The sequence below is a fragment of the Pteronotus mesoamericanus genome, unplaced genomic scaffold (genome assembly GCF_021234165.1).
Source record: "Pteronotus mesoamericanus isolate MK-2021 breed Mesoamerican mustached bat unplaced genomic scaffold, CSHL_Meso_final contig_20, whole genome shotgun sequence".
NCBI lineage: Eukaryota > Metazoa > Chordata > Mammalia > Chiroptera > Mormoopidae > Pteronotus > Pteronotus mesoamericanus.
In genome coordinates this window covers 97,099,913-97,122,831 of record NW_026555085.1, presented here as the reverse complement: position 1 = coordinate 97,122,831, position 22,919 = coordinate 97,099,913, and the positions used below count along the sequence as shown (strand labels likewise).

The 22,919-nt window shown below is 42.9% G+C and overlaps 1 protein-coding gene across 1 annotated transcript in view; it reads left to right on the top strand.

The window, feature by feature from the left end:
* Positions 1-22,511, top strand: part of CNKSR3 (CNKSR family member 3) — a 75,928-nt gene extending 53,417 nt beyond the window's left edge. The window contains exons 5-13 of the mRNA XM_054570134.1: positions 958-999; positions 3,774-3,893; positions 6,095-6,154; positions 10,085-10,153; positions 10,418-10,564; positions 15,537-15,661; positions 18,234-18,442; positions 18,939-19,028; positions 21,347-22,511. Coding sequence (XP_054426109.1) covers positions 958-999; positions 3,774-3,893; positions 6,095-6,154; positions 10,085-10,153; positions 10,418-10,564; positions 15,537-15,661; positions 18,234-18,442; positions 18,939-19,028; positions 21,347-21,642 — 1,158 coding nt within the window. The 3' untranslated portion in view covers positions 21,643-22,511. The remainder of the gene's footprint in view (positions 1-957; positions 1,000-3,773; positions 3,894-6,094; positions 6,155-10,084; positions 10,154-10,417; positions 10,565-15,536; positions 15,662-18,233; positions 18,443-18,938; positions 19,029-21,346) is intronic.
* Positions 22,512-22,919: the final 408 nt, after the last annotated feature.

Sequence of the window (22,919 nt, the reverse complement as noted above, 5' to 3'; positions counted from 1 at the left end):
TGATGGAAGGGAAACTCTGACAGTTCCAGCAGAGTTGATCAATAACTTTCATGTACATAAAATAATCAACATTTCAATAGACTGTCCCAGTTTGGGACTATACTTAACGGTGCTGAATAAACGCTGAAGAATGTAGTTGGTCTCCCTTGTCTTCTGCGTGCTCCCTGCCTCCCGATTAGAATCCTCTGCTGCAGGCAAGTTCTAGAAACTGAGAATCGCACACCGGCAGTTTCACTTCGGCCCCTTCTGGCTAGGACAGTGGTGATTCCTATAATCAGCTCACCAGGTTCATACAGTTTCAAGTCTTTTGTTCCTAAGCTGAGTAAATAATGCTTTGCGTTCCAGCCCTCTATTTAAAGTCATTAATAGCATGCCTCAAGACCGTGTTTTTGGCACGGTGTTAAAATGAATGTTTTGTTGAATCTTTTTCATCTTTTAAGGAAAGAAATATCTGATTTAATCTCAGTGGTGCTTAAAATAAACTTTTGTGGCTGAGCCCTTATTTGAAAGCTATTCTTAGAGGCAGGCCCAGGGCTAAAGATGCCTGGCTGGTTGGCCCAGTGGTAGCTGAGCCCTGGGTCACATCATTAGGTTTGGGGACTATGACTTATGGCTTCCTACTCTCTGCACGGTTTGGGCAGTTGGTCGATTTCAGCTCAGTGATTGTAGGTTTTCAGGTTAATAATTGGTCAGATGGGTTCCTGGGATGATAAGCTCCTTGGGCCAGGATTGAGCAGAGCCTAAGAGGGGTTAAGTGGCCATTCCATCCGCACTTGGCCCTTTCTCTCCGTCCAGGTCTCTCCTCTGTCCACCCGTCCAAGGTGGTCCAGGCTGCAGGGTGGGTGGCATGCCAGGCACCACTGGCTCTAGGAAATATCTAGAATGCTTAAACCAACAGTTTTAGAAAGTTTTTAGTTTTTAATATTTAGTTTTCATTTTTCTTCTTTCCTTCTTTAGGATTGTCTTGTAGCAGAAATGGAGGATAAAGTTCTAACCATAGTAAGTATATGTTCTCAAAGTTATTGCAAAATTCCTTTTCCCAAAGCAGTGAGAATAACTTTAATTAAAGTAAATACACTGTGGTCAATTACTTCAGGATAGACTTCGGATTATTGGCTTTGGGATATGGGTCTATTAATTTAGATGGAAAGAGGAGAATAAAAGTTATTTAACAAGAAGACCAACTACTGTGAAAATTCCTCTGCTGAATTTGGATATATTGGGGTCTCTCTTTTGCTTTTTTTTTTTTTTCTATAAACATTTCATCAGTGTGCAGTTATACTTAAATTGATACCTAACCTGTTAATTTGGGTTCTACTGATCTGCAGATTTTGCCTTAAGGCCATTTTGGTTAAAAAAATATTCTTGGCAAAAACTTTATGATGGAGGAGGAGGTACTGTGACCGTTTAACAGCATTTTGTAACTATTCATCATCACTTCCTCCTTTTGACACAAGCCAGCCTGTGCTCTTTTGATAAGGCCTTCCTCCTACTGATGTTGAGGAATTTAGCAATGAAACTGCTATAAATATATTTTCCATAAATAGGGAGGCTAAACAAATTGGAGGAATTTAAAAAGTGTTACTTGTTGGATTCTCCCCCTTGGAAAGAAATTTACCCTTTGGAATTTCCTGATTTTTTTGGTTGTTTAATTTTGAAAGGTTATAGGGATCTGATTGCGGGAAGTAACCGCACGTAACCACTGTGATTTCCACATGGACACCATGTAATAGGGACCCTCATGTTGTCTGTAAAATTTTACTTTGTCATGGCTTGGCATTCAAAGAATGCAAGCGTCAGATCATCATCAAAAAGATCGTGGATCTGAATTCAAAACATAAAACTATAAAACTCCTAGGAAAAAACAAACGAACAGGAGATATTCTAGGTGATCTTAGGTTTGACAATGAGTTTTTAGATACAATACCAAAAGCATGAACCATGAAAGAAAAACTGCTAGGGAGACTTTATTAAAATTTAAAACTCTGCTCTATGAAATGCAGTGTTAAAAGAAGAAAAAGATAAGTCCCAGATTAGGAAAAATACTTAAAAAAAACACACATCAGATCAAGGACTTGTATCCAAAATATGCAAAGAACCCTTAAAACTCAATAATAAGAAAACAAACAGTACAATTAAAAAGTGAGCAAAAGATCTGAACAGACATCTTGCCAAAAAAGATACACAGCTGGCAAATACGTATCTGAAAAGATGTTCAACATCATGTTTCATTAGGGATTCTAAATTAAAACAACCCCACCGTATGCTTAGTAGAATAATTAAAAAGCAAAACATGACAACACTGAATGCTGCGTAAATGTGGATGAATGTGGAGCAACAGGAACTCTCACTGCTGGTGGGAGCGCAAAACAATACAGCCACTTTGGAAGACAGAGTGGCAATCTCTTAAAAACTAAACATACTATTACCCTATCAGTGAGCAGTTGCAATCCTAGGTATTTACCCAAATGAATTAAAAACTGATATTTACAAAAACTTGCACAGAATGTTATAGCAGCTTTATTCATAATTGCCCACATTTGGAAGCATCCAAGATGTCCTGCAGTAGGTGAATGGATAAACAAACCGTGATACATTCAGACAATTTATAGCTGAATGTTATTCGTCAATGAAAAGAAATGAGCTCCCAAGCCATGAAAAGATATGAAGAAATCTTAAGTGCCTATTACTAAACGAAAGAAGCCAATTTGTGCAGGCTACATATTGTATAATTATAACTATTTGATATTCTGGAAATGGCAAAAATTGTAGAGACTAAAAATCGGTGATTGACCGGGATTCACTGCAGGGCTGGGAGAGGGGGCGGGAGATGACGAAGTGGAGCACAGGGAATATTTAGGGCAGTGCTATTATTATGTATGACATTGTGATGGCAGATACATGACCTTATGCATTTGTCAAAATACATAGAACTGTACAAGAGAGAACCCTAATGTCAACTCTGGACTTTCGTTAATAATAATCTCTCAATATCGGTTAATCACCTGTAACAAATATAGTACGCTAATGCAAAATGTTAATAATATCTTATTATCACTAACTATATTATAACTATTGGGAATTGGGTGGGAAAGAAAGTATTTGGGAACTCTGCACTTTCTGTTCTATTTTCCTGTAAACCTAAAACTGCTTTAAAAAACAAAATTTCTTGAAATTAAACAGGTGCATGTAAAAGTTTTTAATCTGGTCAATATCTGGTATGCAGAGAATGGGAATAATCACTAAAAAAATACAGGTGGTTGGGAATTGAGTCTCCTTAACTGCTAAAAGGGGGTTCCTGCCCAACCTGTGTTCTTCAGTGGTTGCACCCGAGAGAATATAAAAGCTGCACGTTTCAAACAAAGCTGAAACAGTGGCACCGTTCCTGCAGATGGACAAATGGAGTCCAAGTGCCATGTGTTCATTGAACAGTATTATCAAAATGATTGCTGGCCAGAGCTAAAGATTATAGATGAAGTACTCTTCATTCTAATGAACAAACCGAACTGACAAGCAAAATAGAGACAGACTCACAGGTAGAGAGCCGGCTGAGAGCTATGGGGTGGGCGTTCAGGGGTGGAGGGATCAAGCAAAAAGGAAGAAGGACTCACGGACATGGACAACAGTGTGATGATTGTGGGGGCGAGCTGGGTGTAAGGGGGATAAATGGTAATGGAAAAAGTACAATTAAAAAGTTAAAAAATAAAATCCAGCTCACGATAAACTTGGGTAGCGAATGAGCCTTTCCTAACTTTTTGCCTCTCCAACTCCAGGTCAAGGTTTTAAACGGCATCTGCGACAAAACAATCCGATCGACCACGGACCCTGTCATGAGCCAGTGTGCGTGCCTGGAGGAGGTGCACTTACCGAACATCAAGCCCGGGGAAGGCCTGGTAAGAATTCCAACAACACGCATTTTATTGTTAAATAATAGCACATCGTCATTTATTAATTTTTTTCACAATGCCGTATTGCTTTCACTATAATTCCAAGTAAAATTAAATTAGACTGTCTTCCATCATGTAGTTAGGAATTTGCCATCTTGAACTGTTGGTATGTTTTTTTTTCCCTAAGATTTTTAAATTTATTTTTAGAGCGAGGGGAAGGGAGGGAGAAAGAGAGTAAGAGAAGCATCAATGTGTGAGAGAAGGTTGCTTTTTCGCATGCCCCCAGCTTGGGACCTGGCCTGCAACCCAGGCATGTGCCCTGACCAGGAATTGAACTGGTGACCTTTTTGCTTTGCAGGACAACACCCAACTCATTGAGAGCCACACCAGTCTGGGCTTGAACTGTTGATAATGTTTTATGTCTTCAAAGTATAAAAAATGAATACAGTTTTAAAACTGTCCATTCGTATCTTGGAGGAATTGTCTTAACAGTTCTATCTGTAGGACTTAGCAATGCAGAGAAATATAAAACATTTACAGAAAGTAAAGAAGGTCTCTGGACACAAAAAAACATGTGTTCTGAGAAGTCCCTGCTAGCACCTAGGATGGATGTGAGAAGAGGCTGCTTTGAAGAAATGATTCTTAAAACACCACTCAGAAATATCTCCATCAGTAATGTACTGTAGCTCTGTAATCACGGGACCTGAGAACACATACAGGTAGATGCCTAGGTACCTAGATCAGCACTGAGACATCTGCTGAAATGAATTCGCTGAAATTTAAGTGGAGGGAACTGAGGCCCATTGATGAGCTTAGAAGCTTTGAGTCAAGGTTTAATCCCAACCCTCAAGTGACTTAACCTCTTTATGTGTGGGTTTCTATATCTGTCAAAAGTGAATAATAATAATAGCAACTGCCTCTGCGGGGTGTTGAAAGTATTAAGTTAGGTGATGGATGCTGAGCATCAGGTGCTGAACATGTAGTACATGTGCGGTAATTGGGGGCTACAACTACTGGGGCTGCAGATGATGGTGTGGAGGAGGAGGAGGAGGAGGAGGAGGAGGAGGAGGAGTGCCTAGGGGAGATATCAAGGCAGCCTCTGCTCTCAGATAGAAAACCTGATGTCGACAAGCCCTCATTCTTAGCGAGTAGAAGTATGTATACGGAGACTGCAGGGCTTCAAAGTAATTGATGGGTTATAGGAGACCGGGCTGGGAAGGCTTCCTAGAGCTGAGTTTAAAGTTACGTATTGAAGCAGAGAAACGGCCCGAGTGGGCAGAAGTGGAGCTTCCATTTCAGATGGTAAAGTTATATTTCAGATGGTAAAGCACAGGCTCTGTGCAGAGGGGCGCCACACGTAGGGAGAAGCTGATTCCTCTGAGAATGAAAGTAGGAAACCAGAAAGGAGAGGGATGGGGCGAACCCTGCAGGTGTCGTCTTTGAGGAGATTCTCCTTGTAGAGTGGTGTCGGTAGCTGAGCAGGGCAAGTTCAGGGTCAAGGTGATTTCTTGGGGAGAAGCTACGTTATTATGATTTTGATACCAGGGTGAGCAATTACCCTTTGCCCAATCAACTCTTCTCTCTTTCTCCTTCTTACAGAAGTTTAATAAACATCTTTTATACATGATGTGCAAAAGTGCAGAAATGTGTTCTTGATGACAGGGCTAACTCACAGGAAGGAGTGTATTTGTCTTACGTTTCCCTTAACACGGGGAGGGGCTTGCTTCTAGTTTACTTCCTATGTTGTGTTATTTAACAAATTTGTTCATACATCCTGGTCTGGGTTGTTCATGGCTTGAGTAAGTCAACCTGCAGTGACTGCTGATACCAAATTTAACTGAATGTATTGTGTCACTAGACAAAGAGATGGCCAGGAGAGAACAGTCCTTGTTTGAAAGGCCTCATTCATCCTGCAGGACTGGGAAGATTCTTTCCAAGTCCCCAGAGTTACGGCAAAATTCGGTGTGCCTGGTAGACAAATGACAATATCAAAGAGATCTCGTTTCTGATTTCCCTCACTAGTATTTCAGTTTGTTTAGTTCTCCTTCACTGCTCTGAGGGTCTTGTTTCATAGTGTTTCAGGAGGCTTAACACTGAGCACTGTTCTGCAGGGACTCCCTTTAATGTTTTATAAGTTCAAGTCACACTTGTGGCTGTATTTGTAAACATTGGAGTAATGAGTTAATATTATCTGTGACTCTCTCTAGGGCATGTACATCAAATCAACCTATGATGGATTGCATGTGATTACTGGAACCACAGAGAACGTAAGTCCCTGTCGATTAAATGTAAAAGCTATCAGATGTTTACACAAATTGGACACAGAGTCCCCATACTTTTCGTGTAAATGTGTACATGCTGTTTTATTATCTGTAGTGAGAGCGCAGGCGCCTGTTTTGTTTATTCCTGTTGCTAGTGCGCTGCTTATCACCAGCTGTTGTCAATTTATTATTTAAATCGCCCTTTATTGCTCTTGTTCATGCACCTTGCCCAGTTTTTACCCCCACCATTGTGTTAATTATTCCTTTAGTACCCTGGAAGTATTATTGCATAAATACAAAAACAGTGATCTCTTTGTTGTTGAGAATCACTCTTATAAGAACTGGAATTGGTCAGCATATGTGTCAAATATGGTGTTTTTTTGGTTCAATGGAATTTATGTGTCACCAAAGCAACTATTTTTGGATTTTTGCATGACAAAGATTCTTTTTATAGAGCTGTATTTCATAATATTTGGCATGATATCAAAATTTAGGGGTTTTTTTTCCCCCTTAATCTGTTGAATAGGAAAAGCAAGGCTGTTTCTACTGTGAGACTTTGTACACTATTATCTTTCTTTTGGAAATTCTGCTACACGAATGACATTTCTTGAGCCTCTGAAACATTTTGAATTTGTGAAAAGTAGAGCTCAGTGAATGCTTTCTTTTTGCAACCTACAATATGGTGAGCTTTTAAATGACATTGGTATGAAGCGTAAAATGTTTGACCAGCTTCCAGGGTCTGTGAAAAAAAAAAAGTCATGTGTCTGGAATTAATCTACTATTTAATCAATTAAGACAAGAGGAAATGATTTCTTAAAATAGAAAAGATTGGGTATCTACTTCTCTAATCTGTGTGGTAGAAATACGTGTTGAATTTAGGTCTTTTGATACAATAAAATGGCATGATCTTTAATGAGGGTTTGTGACACACACTTGGTTTTGTAGTAAGAAAGTAATGGCATTGCTTAAGGCAGTCAATGAATTATAAATAAATTGTGTAGTTCCAGCAGACAAATAAGCAATGTCTTTTTAAGCATTCTCTGTTGAGCTACATTGAGAACAGACTGAGAACCACTAGGGGTTTCTATATCACCTCACCTGATAGGCAAAAACAGCACAGGAATTTCTTTTAGGCTGAGGATGGTATAAAAGAAAAGAAAAATGCATGGTGCCTCACACTCGTCCACCCTTATCCTTATCTGAGACTTTGTACATTTCAGCTGAACCATGACAGGAATATACTCATGGACCACTCAGGGCATCATTTGAGAGTTGAATGGATTCAGAAGGGTAGTGAATGTCAGCTAAACTTTTGGAGTTGGTTTTGTACCTAGCAATTTGGTGATTGCATTAACAACCAGACCTGTGTGGTTCCAAATCCTCTCTGGTCTTCTTGAAGCAATTCCTCTCTTGGATAAATGTTAAGTGTGTAGAACACTGTAATGTTGCTACCAGAAGGCACACAGATTTTTCATCTTCAAAAGGCACCCTCCTCCTTTTGTTTTAAGGATCAGAGCTGCATGAGGAACTAAACGAGCTGCTTTTCAATCAAATGAAATATCAAATATAACAATATGTTTTCCTAAAATTCCTACCAGACTCCTAAGACTGGGTGAGTGACTCAGGGTTTGCCTGGATGTGGTTGGCACTAGCGCAGGACTGCGCATAAGTCAGCCAGAGAGAGGTGATTTCCATCCAGTTAAAGATCAAGAAATGGGCACTTGTCTTATTCTGTTGGGTAATTCATTCGAGAGTGTCACTCACTCTTTCAGACATTCAGCTGTGTTCACTGGGTTCCTGGCATGTGCTGAACACTTACTAAGTCCTGCAGGTGAGGGTGGGAAGTGAGGTGAGAGTCCACGTTTCACGGGCTTAACCTGGCTAGTTTATCCTTCATGCTGGATGGAGACGCCAGCTACAGGACAGCTTTCGAGCTTAAGGCCACTATGACTTCAGAGTCAGAGTGTCTTAATGGAAACCCAGTGGGGAGGGTGGCCGAGGACGGAAATCTCCCGTTGCATTGCCAAGTCGATGGTTTGGTCTCCGTATTCCTCTATCTTGGGCTCCACGCTGAAGCAATGCCAGAGGCCATCTCAGTCCTCCAGGCCTTTGTTTTTTGTTTTTGTTTTTGTTTTGTTTTGTTTTTGAGGTTATCTGAGAAGCCATGATCATTCTAAGATCAGACTAAACAATATCTAGTGATTCTTTATCTAGCTTTTCTTTTCTGATGTTCAAGACCTTGACAGGAGCCTTGACAGGATGCCCTCCATACTCCTGTTGCACCTCCCCCGACCCCGTGAGATGAGGTGGGAATTAGATTAGCTTCTGAAGAATGGACACATTCATCTTCAGGTTGTTGCCCGTCTGCTGCTGCTAACCAGAACAAGCATCGTTTTTCAGCAGCCGGGCTCATGGTGAAGATAGGCAAGAGCTATTGCTCTAGGGATAATCGGGGTATCAGGCTCTCTCTTTACCAGTGTTCTGCCAAGCACAACTCTTAATCACTTGGTAGGACATTTGAGAAATGAATGTGTGAGGATCCTTAGGAAGGGAAGTCAATTCAGGACATTGGGGCTTGTCTTTTAAGATTGCACATCTGTAAACAGGGGCTTTCTGGCCTTGGGGCCATCTTTTATAAGGTGAAGCTTACCTTAAAGGAGTCTGTAGCCCAGGAGGATGAACTGGAAAAGTTGCTCTGTAGCTGTGAGTTAAGCAACCGACACACAGGGGCAAAAAAGAGCACTGATACATTCATTTATTTTAAGGGCCTCAAGAGAGAGATTCCAGTTAGGCCATCTCCCTCTGGTCCCCACGACACTAGTCTCTCAGGTGAGGCACTGCTGGTTGTTATGGCAGCCGGTTCAGTGTGCTTAAAAAATAACAGCCACACCTGTGCTTTGTGTTGGACCTAGATAAATCAAAGGGGATGTTTCCACAATTTACTGCTGCTTTTGCTCAGGTCTAGTTGGGTCTATCACAACAGTTGGGTGAGAAAATTCAGCAAGTGTGTCTTGAGTTTAGTTGCTACCCCCCTCACCCTGTTCAAAGGTGTTAATTTTTTTTGAGGATAGTTGTAAATTGTTTGAGATTCAGGCAGTTACATCAGTTACCAAATATTCTGGCCTAGACAGCATTTGATTATCATTTGAAATCAAAGGTTGATCCTTTCCTTCTCTTTTGCTCATAAAAGATATCTTAATCATAAACAATTCTAGTTTGATTAAATGAACAAGAATGCTACAGCTGAAACATTCGACAAGTAGATTATATCAATACATCTATATATACATGCATATGTGAGTACATCTGTATTGGCAAATTGATAAAGTATTCTTTTGGAAAGGAAAGTCTAGAAGTTTGTTTTGATACTCGAAACATGTTTATTCTGAATTAAGCCTGAAAATGAAAAAAATTTAAATTTATTGTCTCTAAAAAATTTCTGTTTTCACGTCTTTCTACTTTAATACCATTGGGATAAGATGTAAACAAGATTGAGTAAAAATAAGATTTAGCTTTAGTAATTGCTAAAAAGGAAGTGGATGACAGAATTAGAGTTAAACAGCGGGTCAGCTTTTACAAAATTTGTTCTGATACAGGTAAGGTAATGTATTTTTAGGCGAGCCAATGGCTTTTATCAGCTCATTGTGCCCAGACTGTGTCCCACTCTCCCTGACAGGTGACATGAACCCCACAGTTGTAACTGACAGATTATCCGTTGTAACAGACCACTGATAAAATAGGTAACACAAGTTTTAATATACCAGGTTCTACAGACAATGCAGTCTCAGGGGACTCACGTACATTGTCTAATGTTTCTTGAGAAAATTACATTTCCATTGCTCATTGTCTATAGAAGAAAGAAGGAAGAAGAAACAAAAGCAGAAAGAAACACAAAGCTTGAAAAATAAGGCAAGTCTCTCTCTTTGTTTCTAACAGTCTCCTGCAGACAGATCTCAGAAGATTCACGCTGGTGATGAAGTCATTCAGGTTAATCGGCAAACCGTGGTGAGTTTCCCACCGACACTTAAGACTCAATATTCCTCTCTGGAACTTTTAACTAAATCCAAAGCCATTTTGCTTGAATTTTTAAAATTTGCAGTTTATATCCGATTTTCCATACTTTTAAGTAGTACTCAGATGAACATATTTGTATCCGCCTATTTGTGTCTCTCTATTTGCTCACAGCTGATATCCTTGAGATCCATTCATAGGTTCGATTTCTTTCCTTATTCATGAGTGGGCCCCCTCTCCTCATCTTCCTCTCTGAAGGTGGGATGGCAGCTGAAAAACCTGGTGAAAAAACTGAGAGAGAACCCGACCGGAGTGGTGCTCCTGCTGAAGAAGCGCCCCACGGGCTCTTTCAACTTCACTCCTGCGCCTCTGAAAAACCTGCGGTGGAAGCCGCCTCTCGTGCAGGTATCTGGTCTGTTCCCACTGTCTGCGTAGGCCTTCGTCTGGTATCAGGGCATGAACGGGGCTCAAAAACAGCCAGATTAATATCGGAAGGAGATCGGTTGCAGGAGTTTGTATATGCGTAATCTCTCCTATAATCCTACTTATGTGAAAACAGGCATTCTAGGTCTGCCCTGAACAGCGTAGTGCCCACTAGCCGCGTGTGACTGCTTCAATAAAATTAAAAGTTCAGTTCCTCAGTCTCACTAGCCACACTTCTGAAGTTTCATAACCATACATGGCTAGTGGCTGCCATGGCTGCAGGGAGTTCATTCTGAGTCTTCTCTCATTTCAAATGCACCCTGATATGTATCCAGTTTAAACCCTAACCTTGGAGGACCGTGTGGGGCTGAGTCAGGGGTGGGGACCGTGGGAATAATCCACACAGTGGCGAGAAGTATCACTCTACTGTTCAGACATTGTTTAGAATTGCCAGTCTTGGGTGATAATAAAAAGCCGACGGACTTTTAGTGAGTTTTATTATTTAAATTCTCTACAAACAGTACACTCCTTTGTTGCCTACACCTTGGTGGACCGTGCCCGCTGACTAACCCCTCATTATGCCATTGGTCCTTAGCATTTCTTTCCTAGACCATGAAGGAAAAGCAGTGACATTTGAATACCCTTTTATAAGACTGGGATTGCAATTTCTATGTAGCTGTGGTTTTTTGCACATCTTCAAATGGAAGAACAGTAGTAATCTCAAATCCATACGTTTGGATACTTCATGCTGCACAGAGCACTGGGAGGTGGATTAAATAACAGGGCGTGGAGGGTGGAGCAAGGAGGCACATGGAATTAAAACCCCTTCTTAAATAATAACTGAACATATTAACACACCCCAGCTGCTTCTGTGTGCCTTGCTCAGTGCAAGGGGTAACATCTTTAAGTTTAGAGGGGTTCTCTGAATGCGTTACTTAATATCACAAAACTCTTACTTCATGCCTAGTAGTTGGCGGAGTGTCTGCCAGCTACTAGGTGCACAGAGCAAATGGCAGGCTCTGAAGAAGGAGAGGTGGAGGTGGGCCAGGTAGGCGAAGGCTCCGTGCCCGTGAAGATGGGAGCACTTTGGAGCCTGGAGTGCTGGATGGCATTTGGTGGGTGGGAGGCGGTGTCACAGAGCAGGTGAATGCTGTTCTGTAGACACACCCCCGCAAGTGCCAACAGGGAAGGGTGGTGTCCTAGACAAGGTTTCCTAGAAGCAGAATTTGTGACAGAGATTCTTGTGAAACTGACCTTTCAGGACATATGCTTCAGGTAAAACCTGTAAGGGAGGAAGGGAGACAGTAAGGAGCAGGAAGCCAGCAAGGTGGTGTCTCAGGTAAAGTCTAGCCTTGGCCTGTTATACAGGTGTAACCATGGAACAATAGGCACCTGTAGCTGTTCTCAAGGGGAGGAGCTGTCTGCTGAGAGCTATTCTCCAGAGAAGGGAACAGTTGTGAACTTTCAGCAGCCAACTCATGAGCTGGGTTCGCTGGCTGGCAGAGGGGCCGTGGGTATATAACCCTACTGCAGAAATGTGTAGGACGGGACATTCCCTCTGTGTCCCCCGCCACCCCATGCAGGGCAGGCGAGGAAGCTGGGCTGGTGGGCTGAGATAGTACAGACCGCCAGGGTTAGGAGTGTGGACTTCATCCACAGGTAATAGGCTGACAGTTGTTTTTTACATGAATATATGCATTAGTTTTGTAGGGGTGCCCTAACCAAGTACCACAGATTGGGTGACTAAAGCCAAGTTCCTTTTCTCGCAATTGAGAAAACTAGAAGTCTGGGGTCAAAGTGTCCTCAGGGTTGATTTCTTCTGAGGCCTCCCTGCTTGGCTTGCAGACAGCCACCTCCTCCCTCTGTCCTCACCTGGTCTCCCCTCCGCGAGTCGTTGTCCTAATCTTTTCTTATAGGGACACCAGCCATCATGGAGTTAATGAGCTTGTTTTAACTTCATTATGTCTAAAAGGCCCTATCTGTAAATATAGGTACATTCTGTGGTACTGGGGGTTAGGCCTTCAACACAGGGATTTTGAGGGGGACATAGTTTAGCCTGGGACATAATTTAACAGAAGAAACACCAGGTGGGAGCTGCTGTATGTCCAGGTGATTGGTGCTTTGGTTCTGGGAAAGGCTGGTGACAGGGTGATTTCAGTGAAAAACTAATGTACAAGGCTATTTGGAAGGAGACTTACGAAGTGGCATAGCATAGTGGTTAGGAGAGGGCCTGTGCAGTTGAACCCCTCAAGTTCAAATCCCAGCCCTGCTATTTATTAGCTGTGGGACCTTAGACAAGGTACCTATCTTTTGAAACCTCCCTCCTCACTCATTATTAGTGTGGACTGTTAGAAAAGGCTTCGGGCTGAGAGATGAGGAAAGCCAAGATGGCAGGTGTGAAATGTGACAGTGACAATGAACCTGAGTGGCGGTGTCAGTGACAGAAATTAGAATGTGAGCAAAGAGCCATCTGGAAAGCAGAGATGATCACTCGTTTGAACATCACAGAGTTTGATGCGATAGAGGAACATTCAAGTGGATGTGTTCAGAGGCTAAATGAAAATTATTTCTAAGTATAGTCTAGCGTTAGACCCTTAACCTCTGGACGCTCGCTTAAGAAGGGCGCGCTTCCCTTGTCTCCTGTTTTGTCTACCTTGATGCCAAGTTCCATTAACTGTGGAGTTTGGGGGAAGAGGTGATACTGAGGGATGAGACACGCAACTTTGCTTTTGACCCAAGGAGAGAACCGCCCTCAACATGCAAAAGCACTTTATAGCTTAGGCACCACATGTTCTCGCGATGCCTCAGGACATCTGCGGAATCTGAACGCGGGCAGATGAAGGCTCCGAAGACTCTCTCAGCCCCTCCCCGTGGGTCGCTGTGTGTGTCATTCTGCAGGGGTGTTGACGCCAGGGTGCCCGCCTTTCCTGGGAAGCAGTGTCTGTAATTCTTGTCAACATCGTGAGTGTTGTCTCATCACTGTCATCGTTCTGTTTTTGGGTCGCAGTCGCGGTCAGCGAGGGTTGCTGATTCAGAAGTAACCATCATCGGTGTTGGAATTTTCAGAGCGCTTTATCGGTGGAAGTACTCAAGTTTACTTTTCTTTAACTTGCTGAGGACCTGGATCCTGGCCCCTGTGTGTTTAGACCTCATCCAAGATAAGCAGATTGAGATGTTAATCAGTGACCCACTGAGTAGAGTTGACTGTTGACGTGTTAATGGCCAACATCCAGGACAGGGTGCTTACGCTACAGGAGACAAAAGACTGAGCCCCCGATTTTCTGTCTCCCCTGAAAATCGACTGTCACTCCGTGAGCACTGGCTATTCCAGTCCTGCTGGTCCTTCGAATCTAGTTCACCATCTCATTATGGGGACACTTTGGGGTCTTCCGTCACCATCCATCACCACCTGGGCAAGGTGGGGTTTGCAGTGCCTTTTTCTGTCTGTCCAGGGCCCAGCACAGTTCTCATGTGGTGCCTCCCTGGCTTCCATGCATGTCCCCATGGCTTGACTTGGAGATTCCCTTGCTGCTCCTTTACCAACTAGAAGACAATTACTGTTGTTAGTCTATAGAAGAGAGAAGACTGAAGGTCTCACACAAGATCTTTTTTATTTATTTATTTTCTAAGTATATTTTATTGATTATACTATTACAGTTGTCCCTTTTTTTTTCCATACAAGGTCTTAAAAAAATAGGTCTTTTGATGCCAATAGCATAATTAAAATTAAGCCGTGTGGATTTTATATTTTTAAAATTAACATGTATGAATGTGTATGTATATGTAACACTAAATTGAACAGTGTAAAGTCGTGCACTTCCTAGGTGACAAGCAGGAATCTAAGAGCATGACATACATTATCTCACCTAATGCTCATAGCTACCCTGGTTGGTCCTATTCTTGTCCCCGTTTATTTCTGCTTTTCAGATGAGGCCCGGAGGAGTTCCTTGACTTACCCAGAGGGAGACACAGCTAGTTCCCTCTTACCCGCGGTTTCCCTTTTTGTGCCTTTAGTTACCTGTGGTCAACCATGGTCCAAAAACATTCCGTGGAAAACCCCAGAAATAAACAGTTCATCAGCTTTAAGTTGCTTGCCCTTCTGAGTAATGGGATGCAGCCCCTCACCATCACGCTCTGTCCTCCCTGGGACATGAATCTTCCTGTATCCACGTCGTGCGTGCTCCCTGCCCTTTGACACTTCATAACCTCCTCAGTTATGAGATTGGCTGTCAGATATATTGAGAGAGAGAGAGAGAGAGAGAGAAAGGGAGGAGGGAGACCACGTTCACGGAACTTTTATTACAGTATATTGTTATAGTCATTCTATTTTATTATTACTTACTGTTGTTAATCTATTACTGTGTCTGATTGACAAATTAAGCTTCATCGTAGGTATGTATGTTTAGGAAGAAACATAGGACATACGGGGTTCCTGTACTATCTGAGGTTTCAGACGTCCACTGGGGTCTTGTAGTGCATGCCCTGGGGTAAGGGGAGACTACTGCATAGCCAGCGTTGCACCCGGATTGTCTGACCTCTGAGCCCACACTCCTGGTCGATGGTAGTGTTGTTCAAGATTTGTATTCACCGACTCATTTAATCCTCCCTGCCACCCTATGCAAAAGGTGCTGCCAGTGTGGCTCTGTTCCAGAGGAGGAAACTGGGGCACGGGTATTTTAAACGACTTGCTAAGAGCTAAAATTTTAACCCAGGCATCTGGTTTCCGAGCCTCTGTTTCTCCCTAAGTGTCTAGCTTGTCAGAACTCCCAGTTAATTCTCAGTGTCTCAGAGAGGAACACCTGCTGAACGTTGCTAATAGCTGTAAGCACACGGCCACCCACGCCTTTGCCGCTTGTTTGTGCAGAGGGCGGTGCTGGCTTAGGGGAGGGGGGACTTGCCCTAAGAATGACATCCGAGGTGACCTCCGCCCTTGTGCACTTGGCTCCTGTTTCAGACCTCGCCTCCGCCCACGACGACCCAGTCCCCCGAAAGCACCATGGATACCTCGCTGAAGAAGGAAAAGCCAGCCATCCTGGATCTTTACATCCCTCCTCCGCCAGCCGTACCCTACTCTCCCCGGTACGTCACTGTCCGTTTTGTGGCATGCGCGTCTTTTCGTCGCGGAGATTCTAAGCGCAGGTGGGACGATCACAGGGCTCTCGAGGGGAAATGCTGCTGAATCCCAGCGTGGCAGCGTTGAGTCTTAAAATCATTGTTGAAGAGTGTGATCCTGGGGGTGGAGGTGGGGTGGGGATGATGCATGTGGGCAAAGGCGCAAACTTCGGCTATAAAATAATCGAGTCCTCGGGAATGTCATGTAGGACGGTGACTTATGACAACAGTGTACCTTGTTACATGCCAGTTGCTGAGAGAGTAGACCTTGAAATTCCTCATCCCAAGAAAGCAAGACTTTGTAACTATGTGAGGTGATGGGTGTTATTTAAACTTACTGTGGGGATCACTTCTATATCTAGCTGTCTAAAATCATTATTTGTACACCGTGAACTAATACGATGATATGTCAATTATATCTCAGTAAAACGGGGGGGAAATCTGTGATTCTTCAGGGGGAAGTGCAGGGACAGATCTAGGTTTCACGGGCCTTGTCGCCTCATAGTTGGGTAGGGGGAGGCTCTTCATGGAAGTACGTGCTCGGGAACATGCTGTGGTGGCTCCGCCCTGACACGGGAAGGGGCTGTTTGGGGTTCCCTGAAGCTGAGTTTCATGCACTACATGGTAAATCCATCTCTGGGGAGGAAGATAATAAATATTTTTGGGACATTAACTAAAGTTACAGCTTTATTTTGCGGAGGGAGATACGTTCTTTGTAGCACTTAAAAAATGCAGATGTGGATAATGCTATATTTGTACATGTGTGTTTACGTGTGTGTCTATTATAAATTCTTAAAGGTCATTGCTTTACAATGGCTGTCTTTAATGTTACATGGTATAATGGGGATGGTCGCACTCGATGTCATATAGGGGATCATTTAGATATGAAATGTAGGCTCATTTATGTCAACTTACATATTTACGTAAGCTGATAAAACCAGGGGATGTGGCTCGTTCATTCAGTATGCATTTATTACTTGGTGTTAGGCCTGGGTTACCATATTACATGTAACAGATACAGTTCTTGCCCCCAGAGAACTGCCAACCAATGTCTTAGTCAGCTATTCGAGAATAAATTGAGAAATATATAATTATGCTATAATGTTTCATAAGACAAAGTTCAGGCTGAACTTAGAGCAGCATTTTACTTTATATTGGAGTTTCTCATTTGTTTGTTTTGTTGTAAGCTGAACTGCTGGCGTCTATTGGATTTATTCCTGGCACAAAGAAGAATTAATGTCATTTACCTCTTCTTTGACTCTTGGTTTGCCCAGGACTCCTTACAGCACATAGAACAGTCACCTTAGGCAAACGGGGCATTCTGGTTGGTAGACAGGACTCTCTCTTGTAGTCACAGGCCAGAGTCATGTGGCCATGGGATCTTAACTGTGTTTAAAGCGACAGGTTGTCGCCTTTGCACACGCAAACACGAGAGTTTCACTGACAATGAGTGTATGGGTTGTTCTATCAGAAATTGTAGGGAGGACATGCCCCAGCCCCTGCCCTGAATGTTCTTGTCTGGGTCTCAGCGAGGCGTCACCGAGCAGTGGCAAGAAAGAGGGTAAGGTACACGGGGAACGAGAAGAGGAACTGGGGCTTTTGATCTTCTTGAGGGAGGCACGTATGCATGCGTGTGCTCACACACACCATTGATGGGGGATAGTTTCCGAGGAATAAAAAATGCAAATGGTTACGGAGAACAAGTGGTGAGTCATGAAAGTTTTGTGAATGGGGAAGTCGTACGCCAGGTTTAAAATGTGGAAGGAGATGGGTTCGTGGGGGAAGGGGTGCTTAGGCAGCCACTCCCTGGGAACAAATGCCACGCAGGCTAAGCTGGTCTCCAGGTGGGTTTGGACTCAGCTGATTCTGTATTTTTGTCTAGTAGTTTTTACAGGAATCACCTAATGGAATTTATTAAATGCAAAAAACGTAACCAGCTCGTCACTTGGACTCAACTAAGATTAATTTTAACTTTTATCATAGGCTGACATTTAGGAGGAATACAGTTGCAATCAAAGATCTAACTTTTGCCAGTTTCTTTACTTGGTTCAGAAAAAAGACACTCCCCGTTGAGGACTACAAAGGCCCTTTGTATTTTTTGACATAATATTCAAATCTGACAACTCCGTTGCACATCATGTGTCCTTTTTTCCCCCTGAATCTTGGCAAAGACACTACTCTGGGCATGAGAAAAATGGTTCACCTGATCACACCTTGACTAGAGATCCCTGCAGGAAATAGGCAGTTCCATGGCAGGACAGGTATATGGCGAACCAGAGCCATCTTCTCAAAGGTGTATTTGTACCATTGAACACCTTTGGGAAAAAACTTCACTTCCCCCTATTTAGTAGGATCATGGTATTTACTCTTACTTAATAGGATCTTTAGGTATTTGAGGAACAACTAGGTTTGAAAAAGTCATGTTTTTCGCCCCCCAGGGGAAAAGGCAATTTACATTTTATGTCTGTCTCCTGTACAGTGATTCTTGAGCATGGGAGGAACTTTGTCACCCCCTTCATTATTGCCCACTGTCTTCCAGGGATGAGAACGGGAGCTTCGCTTATGGAGGCGTCAGCAAGTGTAAACAAGCCGTGCCTGCTGCCAAGGGCTCGGAGTCCCCAAACTCCTTCCTGGACCAGGAGAGTAGAAGACGGAGATTCACCATTGCCGACTCTGATCAGTTGCCTGGGTATTCGGTCGAAACCAACATTCTGCCCACAAAAATGAGACAGAAGACACCATCTTATGGTACGTTTGGGAGTGTTTGTTTTGTTCTGCCGTTTGCTGTTCTCCTCTTCCCCACCCCCTTCCTTATTTGGAACTGTTGGGTGAATTTGGCAGACCCTCAGGGTAATCTGAGGAAAACATAAACCTCAATGAAATTCTAAGTATGAGACCTTTATTCATCTCTCTAAAGCGAAGCCTTGTTGAGTCATTGCTGTGCCTGGCATCAAAGCCCAGTGGGTGAGATCATGTTCCGGTTTTAACTTTCAGAGCCTGGGCTTTAACTTTGGAGTTGCTTCGCTTTCTACACCCACAGGCTCAGGTTCAGCACGCCCTTGTCCTGACGCTGTGCTGCGGGAAGCCAGTGCTTTAAAACACTAGCCCTATTTTAAACTTTGTTATTGGTTCTGCGTAAGTGAGTGTGACATTGCGGGGGTGGAGGTCTGCGTTACAAATAAAGGGGAAGATTCTCTGAGCCAAAAAGTCACCCACTGTCACTTTCCTTCCCCTCCCTCTGAAGGCAAACCCCGGCCTTTGTCCATGCCTGCGGATGGGAGCTGGATGGGGATCGTGGACCCTTTTGCCAGACCTCGAGGTCATGGGAAGAAAGGCAAGTTCAAGCAAATCATGTGCAAAAAGGAATCGAAAAATCCAGGCCCTAGTTTTAGCCCTGTGCCTAAATTTGTTGTGATAACTGGATAGAGGACTCGCCTCTCTAAGCTACATCTTTTCATCTCTAAAATCAGGAGAGCTGAAGATCTCTCAGATCCTACTTATTTCTAGAATGGCAGAATTATGCAATGCTATTAGTGATTATAAATCTCCTAATTAGCAGTGGGTGCTTTGAAAAGGCTGTAGACATTAACGGTCCAGTTTCTAAGCAAGTAGAAATAAATTATTCATTATGTAATCTCATCCTAAATTTTATGGCTATGATTATTGGAGTCTGTTTGATTTTTCATGAACAGGCATGGATTTTTTTTCCCCCTCCCCAGTCCTTCCTGTGTTAGAGAGTAATTACTGTTGGAAAGGAAATTTGTACTTAATTAACCCTGTAATCATTTACTGGTTATTACACCAGTCTTGAGGGAAATGTTCATAAATACTCTAATTTTTTGCTAGTTTTTATTTGATGATATCAGCACTGGCAGGATATTATAAGATTGCTTTTGCAGAGCTAAAACAAAGCAGGTGACAAGTTAAAAGTCCAGCAGGTTTTAGATAGTAAAAGGAAGAAGAAAACATTCTGGAAGCCCAACTTTCAAAGTGATCAACCTCTGACATCTCCTTGGGACTTGTTAAAGTTTGTCACCCAAGTACCCGAATCACCTGGATTATGCTAATGTGGAAAAGGAAAAGGACACCTGTCTAAAGTCCGGAACACCTGTAGTTGACATGTGACAATCTGTGGAGCTGTCAGCAGGTGGCAGGCTGTCCTTTGTTTAGATTTGAAATGCCAACGTCCATGTTGCCATTCTCTTAGCCTTTTAAGCTCTGAGGTAGCCTTTTATTTCCTTTACATACTGAGCGATGGGCTGGGGGTAGGGCAGGGCATGTGAAATCATTAGATAGAAACATATGTGAACCCCTGTTCTACCTTCCACGTTTTTCTTGTATGATCATTTTGGAATGAAAGGTGCCTGCACATTGCACATATTAATTAAAAAAACAGCTTTATTGAAGTATAGCTTGCATATACTGTAAAGCTCACCCTGTAAAGGTGTACAGTTGAGTGGTTTTTAGTATATTCACAGAGTTGTGTGTTCATAACCATTATCTAATTCTAGAACATTTTATCATCTCACAAAGAAACCCCCAGGCCCATAAGCAGTCACTTATATCATTTGCTCCTCCCTCAGCTCCTGGGAACCCTCCTTTCTGTCTTTATAGATTTGCTTTTTCTGGACATTTCATATCAATTGGCTCATATAATATGTGGCTTTTTGATAATGGGCACTTTTTAAAAGTAGCTTTCCGTCTTTGATTACAAAAGCAAAATGAGTACAGTGAAAAATGTCTAGAAGGTACGAGAAAATAAAACCCAGCTGTAAATTGCTTCCCCAGTCTAGAAATAATCACTATGAATATTTTGTGTACCTTCCAGTTGTTTTCATATATACAACTATACATTTAGAAAAAATGGGCAGAGTGGCTATTCACTAATGCTATGTAAGCTGAACATTATCTGGAATATGCTTTTTAATAGCTGCATTAGTAATCCACCTTATGGCTATAATACCTATTTTTCAGTCATTGTTGGGCATTTAGGTTATTTCTGTTTCTATCTCTATACTCCCATCATAAATAATGCTTCAATAAGCACCCTCGTACATAGATCTTTGCACTTTTTTAGGAGTAGAATTTTTGGCCAAAAGAATGCCAAAGTGCCCTACATTGTAGATTTCTATTCAGCTTCACAAATACCCCCCTTATATCCCAGGGGGATCTACCCGCATCTTGGGTGGGATCAGTCTTTCTTGTTTGGAAATGTCCCGAGCATCACAGAGCATTAAATTTTTGGACCTTATCCATGAAAGGTGACTAGTGCCTACCCTTCACTCAGGGTGACAACTGTAGGCACCTCCGCCTTTCTGAAGGCTCCTTAGGGACACTGCAGGATAAGACACATGTTCTAGAAGCACATGCTATGTGTTGCAGGCATTGTGGAATGACAGATAGGGAAGGAGTGATGGAGTTATACAGCTTTCCCTCTTTGATTTTTGGTTTCAAGTGTAATTATGAAGATTCTTGTACTGGTAATGAAGGGCAGGGGTCAGCGAGGCCTTGTAGCCGATCTCGGGGAGGGGGGCAGGGTGTGGCACGCATGATCAGTGAACGTCAGAAGTTTAGGTAGGCTTCAGGCCCACTTCACAGTGTTATGTGGTGGGTGGCTATTTTAATGGACTTGTGGTCTTTGTCTGAAAACAGGGGAGGAGGCCCTTTGTCGATACTTCAGTAATGAGCGGATCCCTCCCATCATCGAAGAAAGCTCCTCTCCCCCATACCGCTTCTCCAGGCCCACCATGGAGAGGCAGCTGGTCCGAGCAGACTACATCCGAGGCAGCAGATGCTACCTCAGTTCAGATCTCCATAGCAGCGCCACAATGCCGTTCCAGGAGGAAGGGACGAAAAAGAAATCCGTCTCCTCCGGGGCCAAGTCCTCGTCTACAGAACCGTCCCTCCTGGTCAGCTGGTTTACTCGCCTGAAACTGTTGACTCACTGAGCCCTGCGCTCTCCAGACTCCCCGCTGCCCCTGCTCCCAAGTGCCTTGCTTCCTCAGTGGACGACCTGTTCTGATTTTCATGCACAGTATTATGTAGACACCTTTTGCAAATTCATTTGATTTTATTTTTGGAAAATTGTATGTCGTCCTTCTTGGAATGTTGAAGGGAGTGGGCGGGAACAAGTCCAGAGGGTCTTAGGTGCTGGCCTGTGGAGGCAGAAGGAGGAGATGGGTAGAATGGGCATTTTTTGCTTCCTTAGAGTCGGAACATGGAGACACACTCCACAAACCAAGCCTCTGCATAGGCGGAACTGGGGCATTGTTCATTTTGGGGGCAGGAGGAAATTGGTGCCCATTGTCACACAGATGTGTTGGATTGTGGTCCAACTTGTCCACCTGAAGAAGCCAGTGGAGAAAACATTTTCATTCTGATTTTTCAAGCTACATACCACATGTGTCAGTGTAGCGGCAGCTTTGACTCTGAAACAGCGTGTTTCAGAAGTGTCTGCCGCTCTTTCCGAGCAGAGGTTTAAGTGTAGACCTGTTACACTTGGTTCATCCCCTTTTCCTAACAACCCCCAGGTAGGTCGATTAATGCAGAAACACACTAAATAGGGTTTATTACACACAAAGAAGTGTGTGGTTCTGAGGCACGTCACTTTATAGATTGTTGTCTTTGAGGGCCTAGAAGCTATGAGATTTGCTGACAGCCAAAGTATCATTAAGAACAATGAAGCGACGGGACTTAAGTTTCTGAAAGATGCATCAGTTTCCATTTTGACCTGTTCGGTGTCTATCTTCCAGAAAAGAAGGGACAGTTCTTCAATATTACACATTTTGCTAATTAGAAATAACTTGGAAAGTCTCATGGTCACAGATTTTCAAGTAGCATCAGGTATTTTGGAAAAGTGTGTCTGGATATTAACTCTTGTTTAAACTGAATGTATGATATTTTGTTAGAATGAAAAAGTACTATCTTGTTAATTTAAGTGTTTTAAATATAGTTGTATATATTTTCTTACTCCTAGTTACGTGTAATGGAACTTTTTCTGTTTTGTGCCATATACTAAACTCACGAAAAAGAGTGTTCAGGGTGTTTTCAGATTTACAAGGGACCGCCATGGCTGTTGCCACCAGGAGCACTAATGTTAAAAAAACAAAATAAACCCTCCCAAGAATTTGGGATTTGATGGATTAGAAATGGGGGCATTGAGGAAGCAGGTGTAAAGTAACATTACATTTGAGGAATTTTCTGAGACGTTTTTCTCGCTACAGCT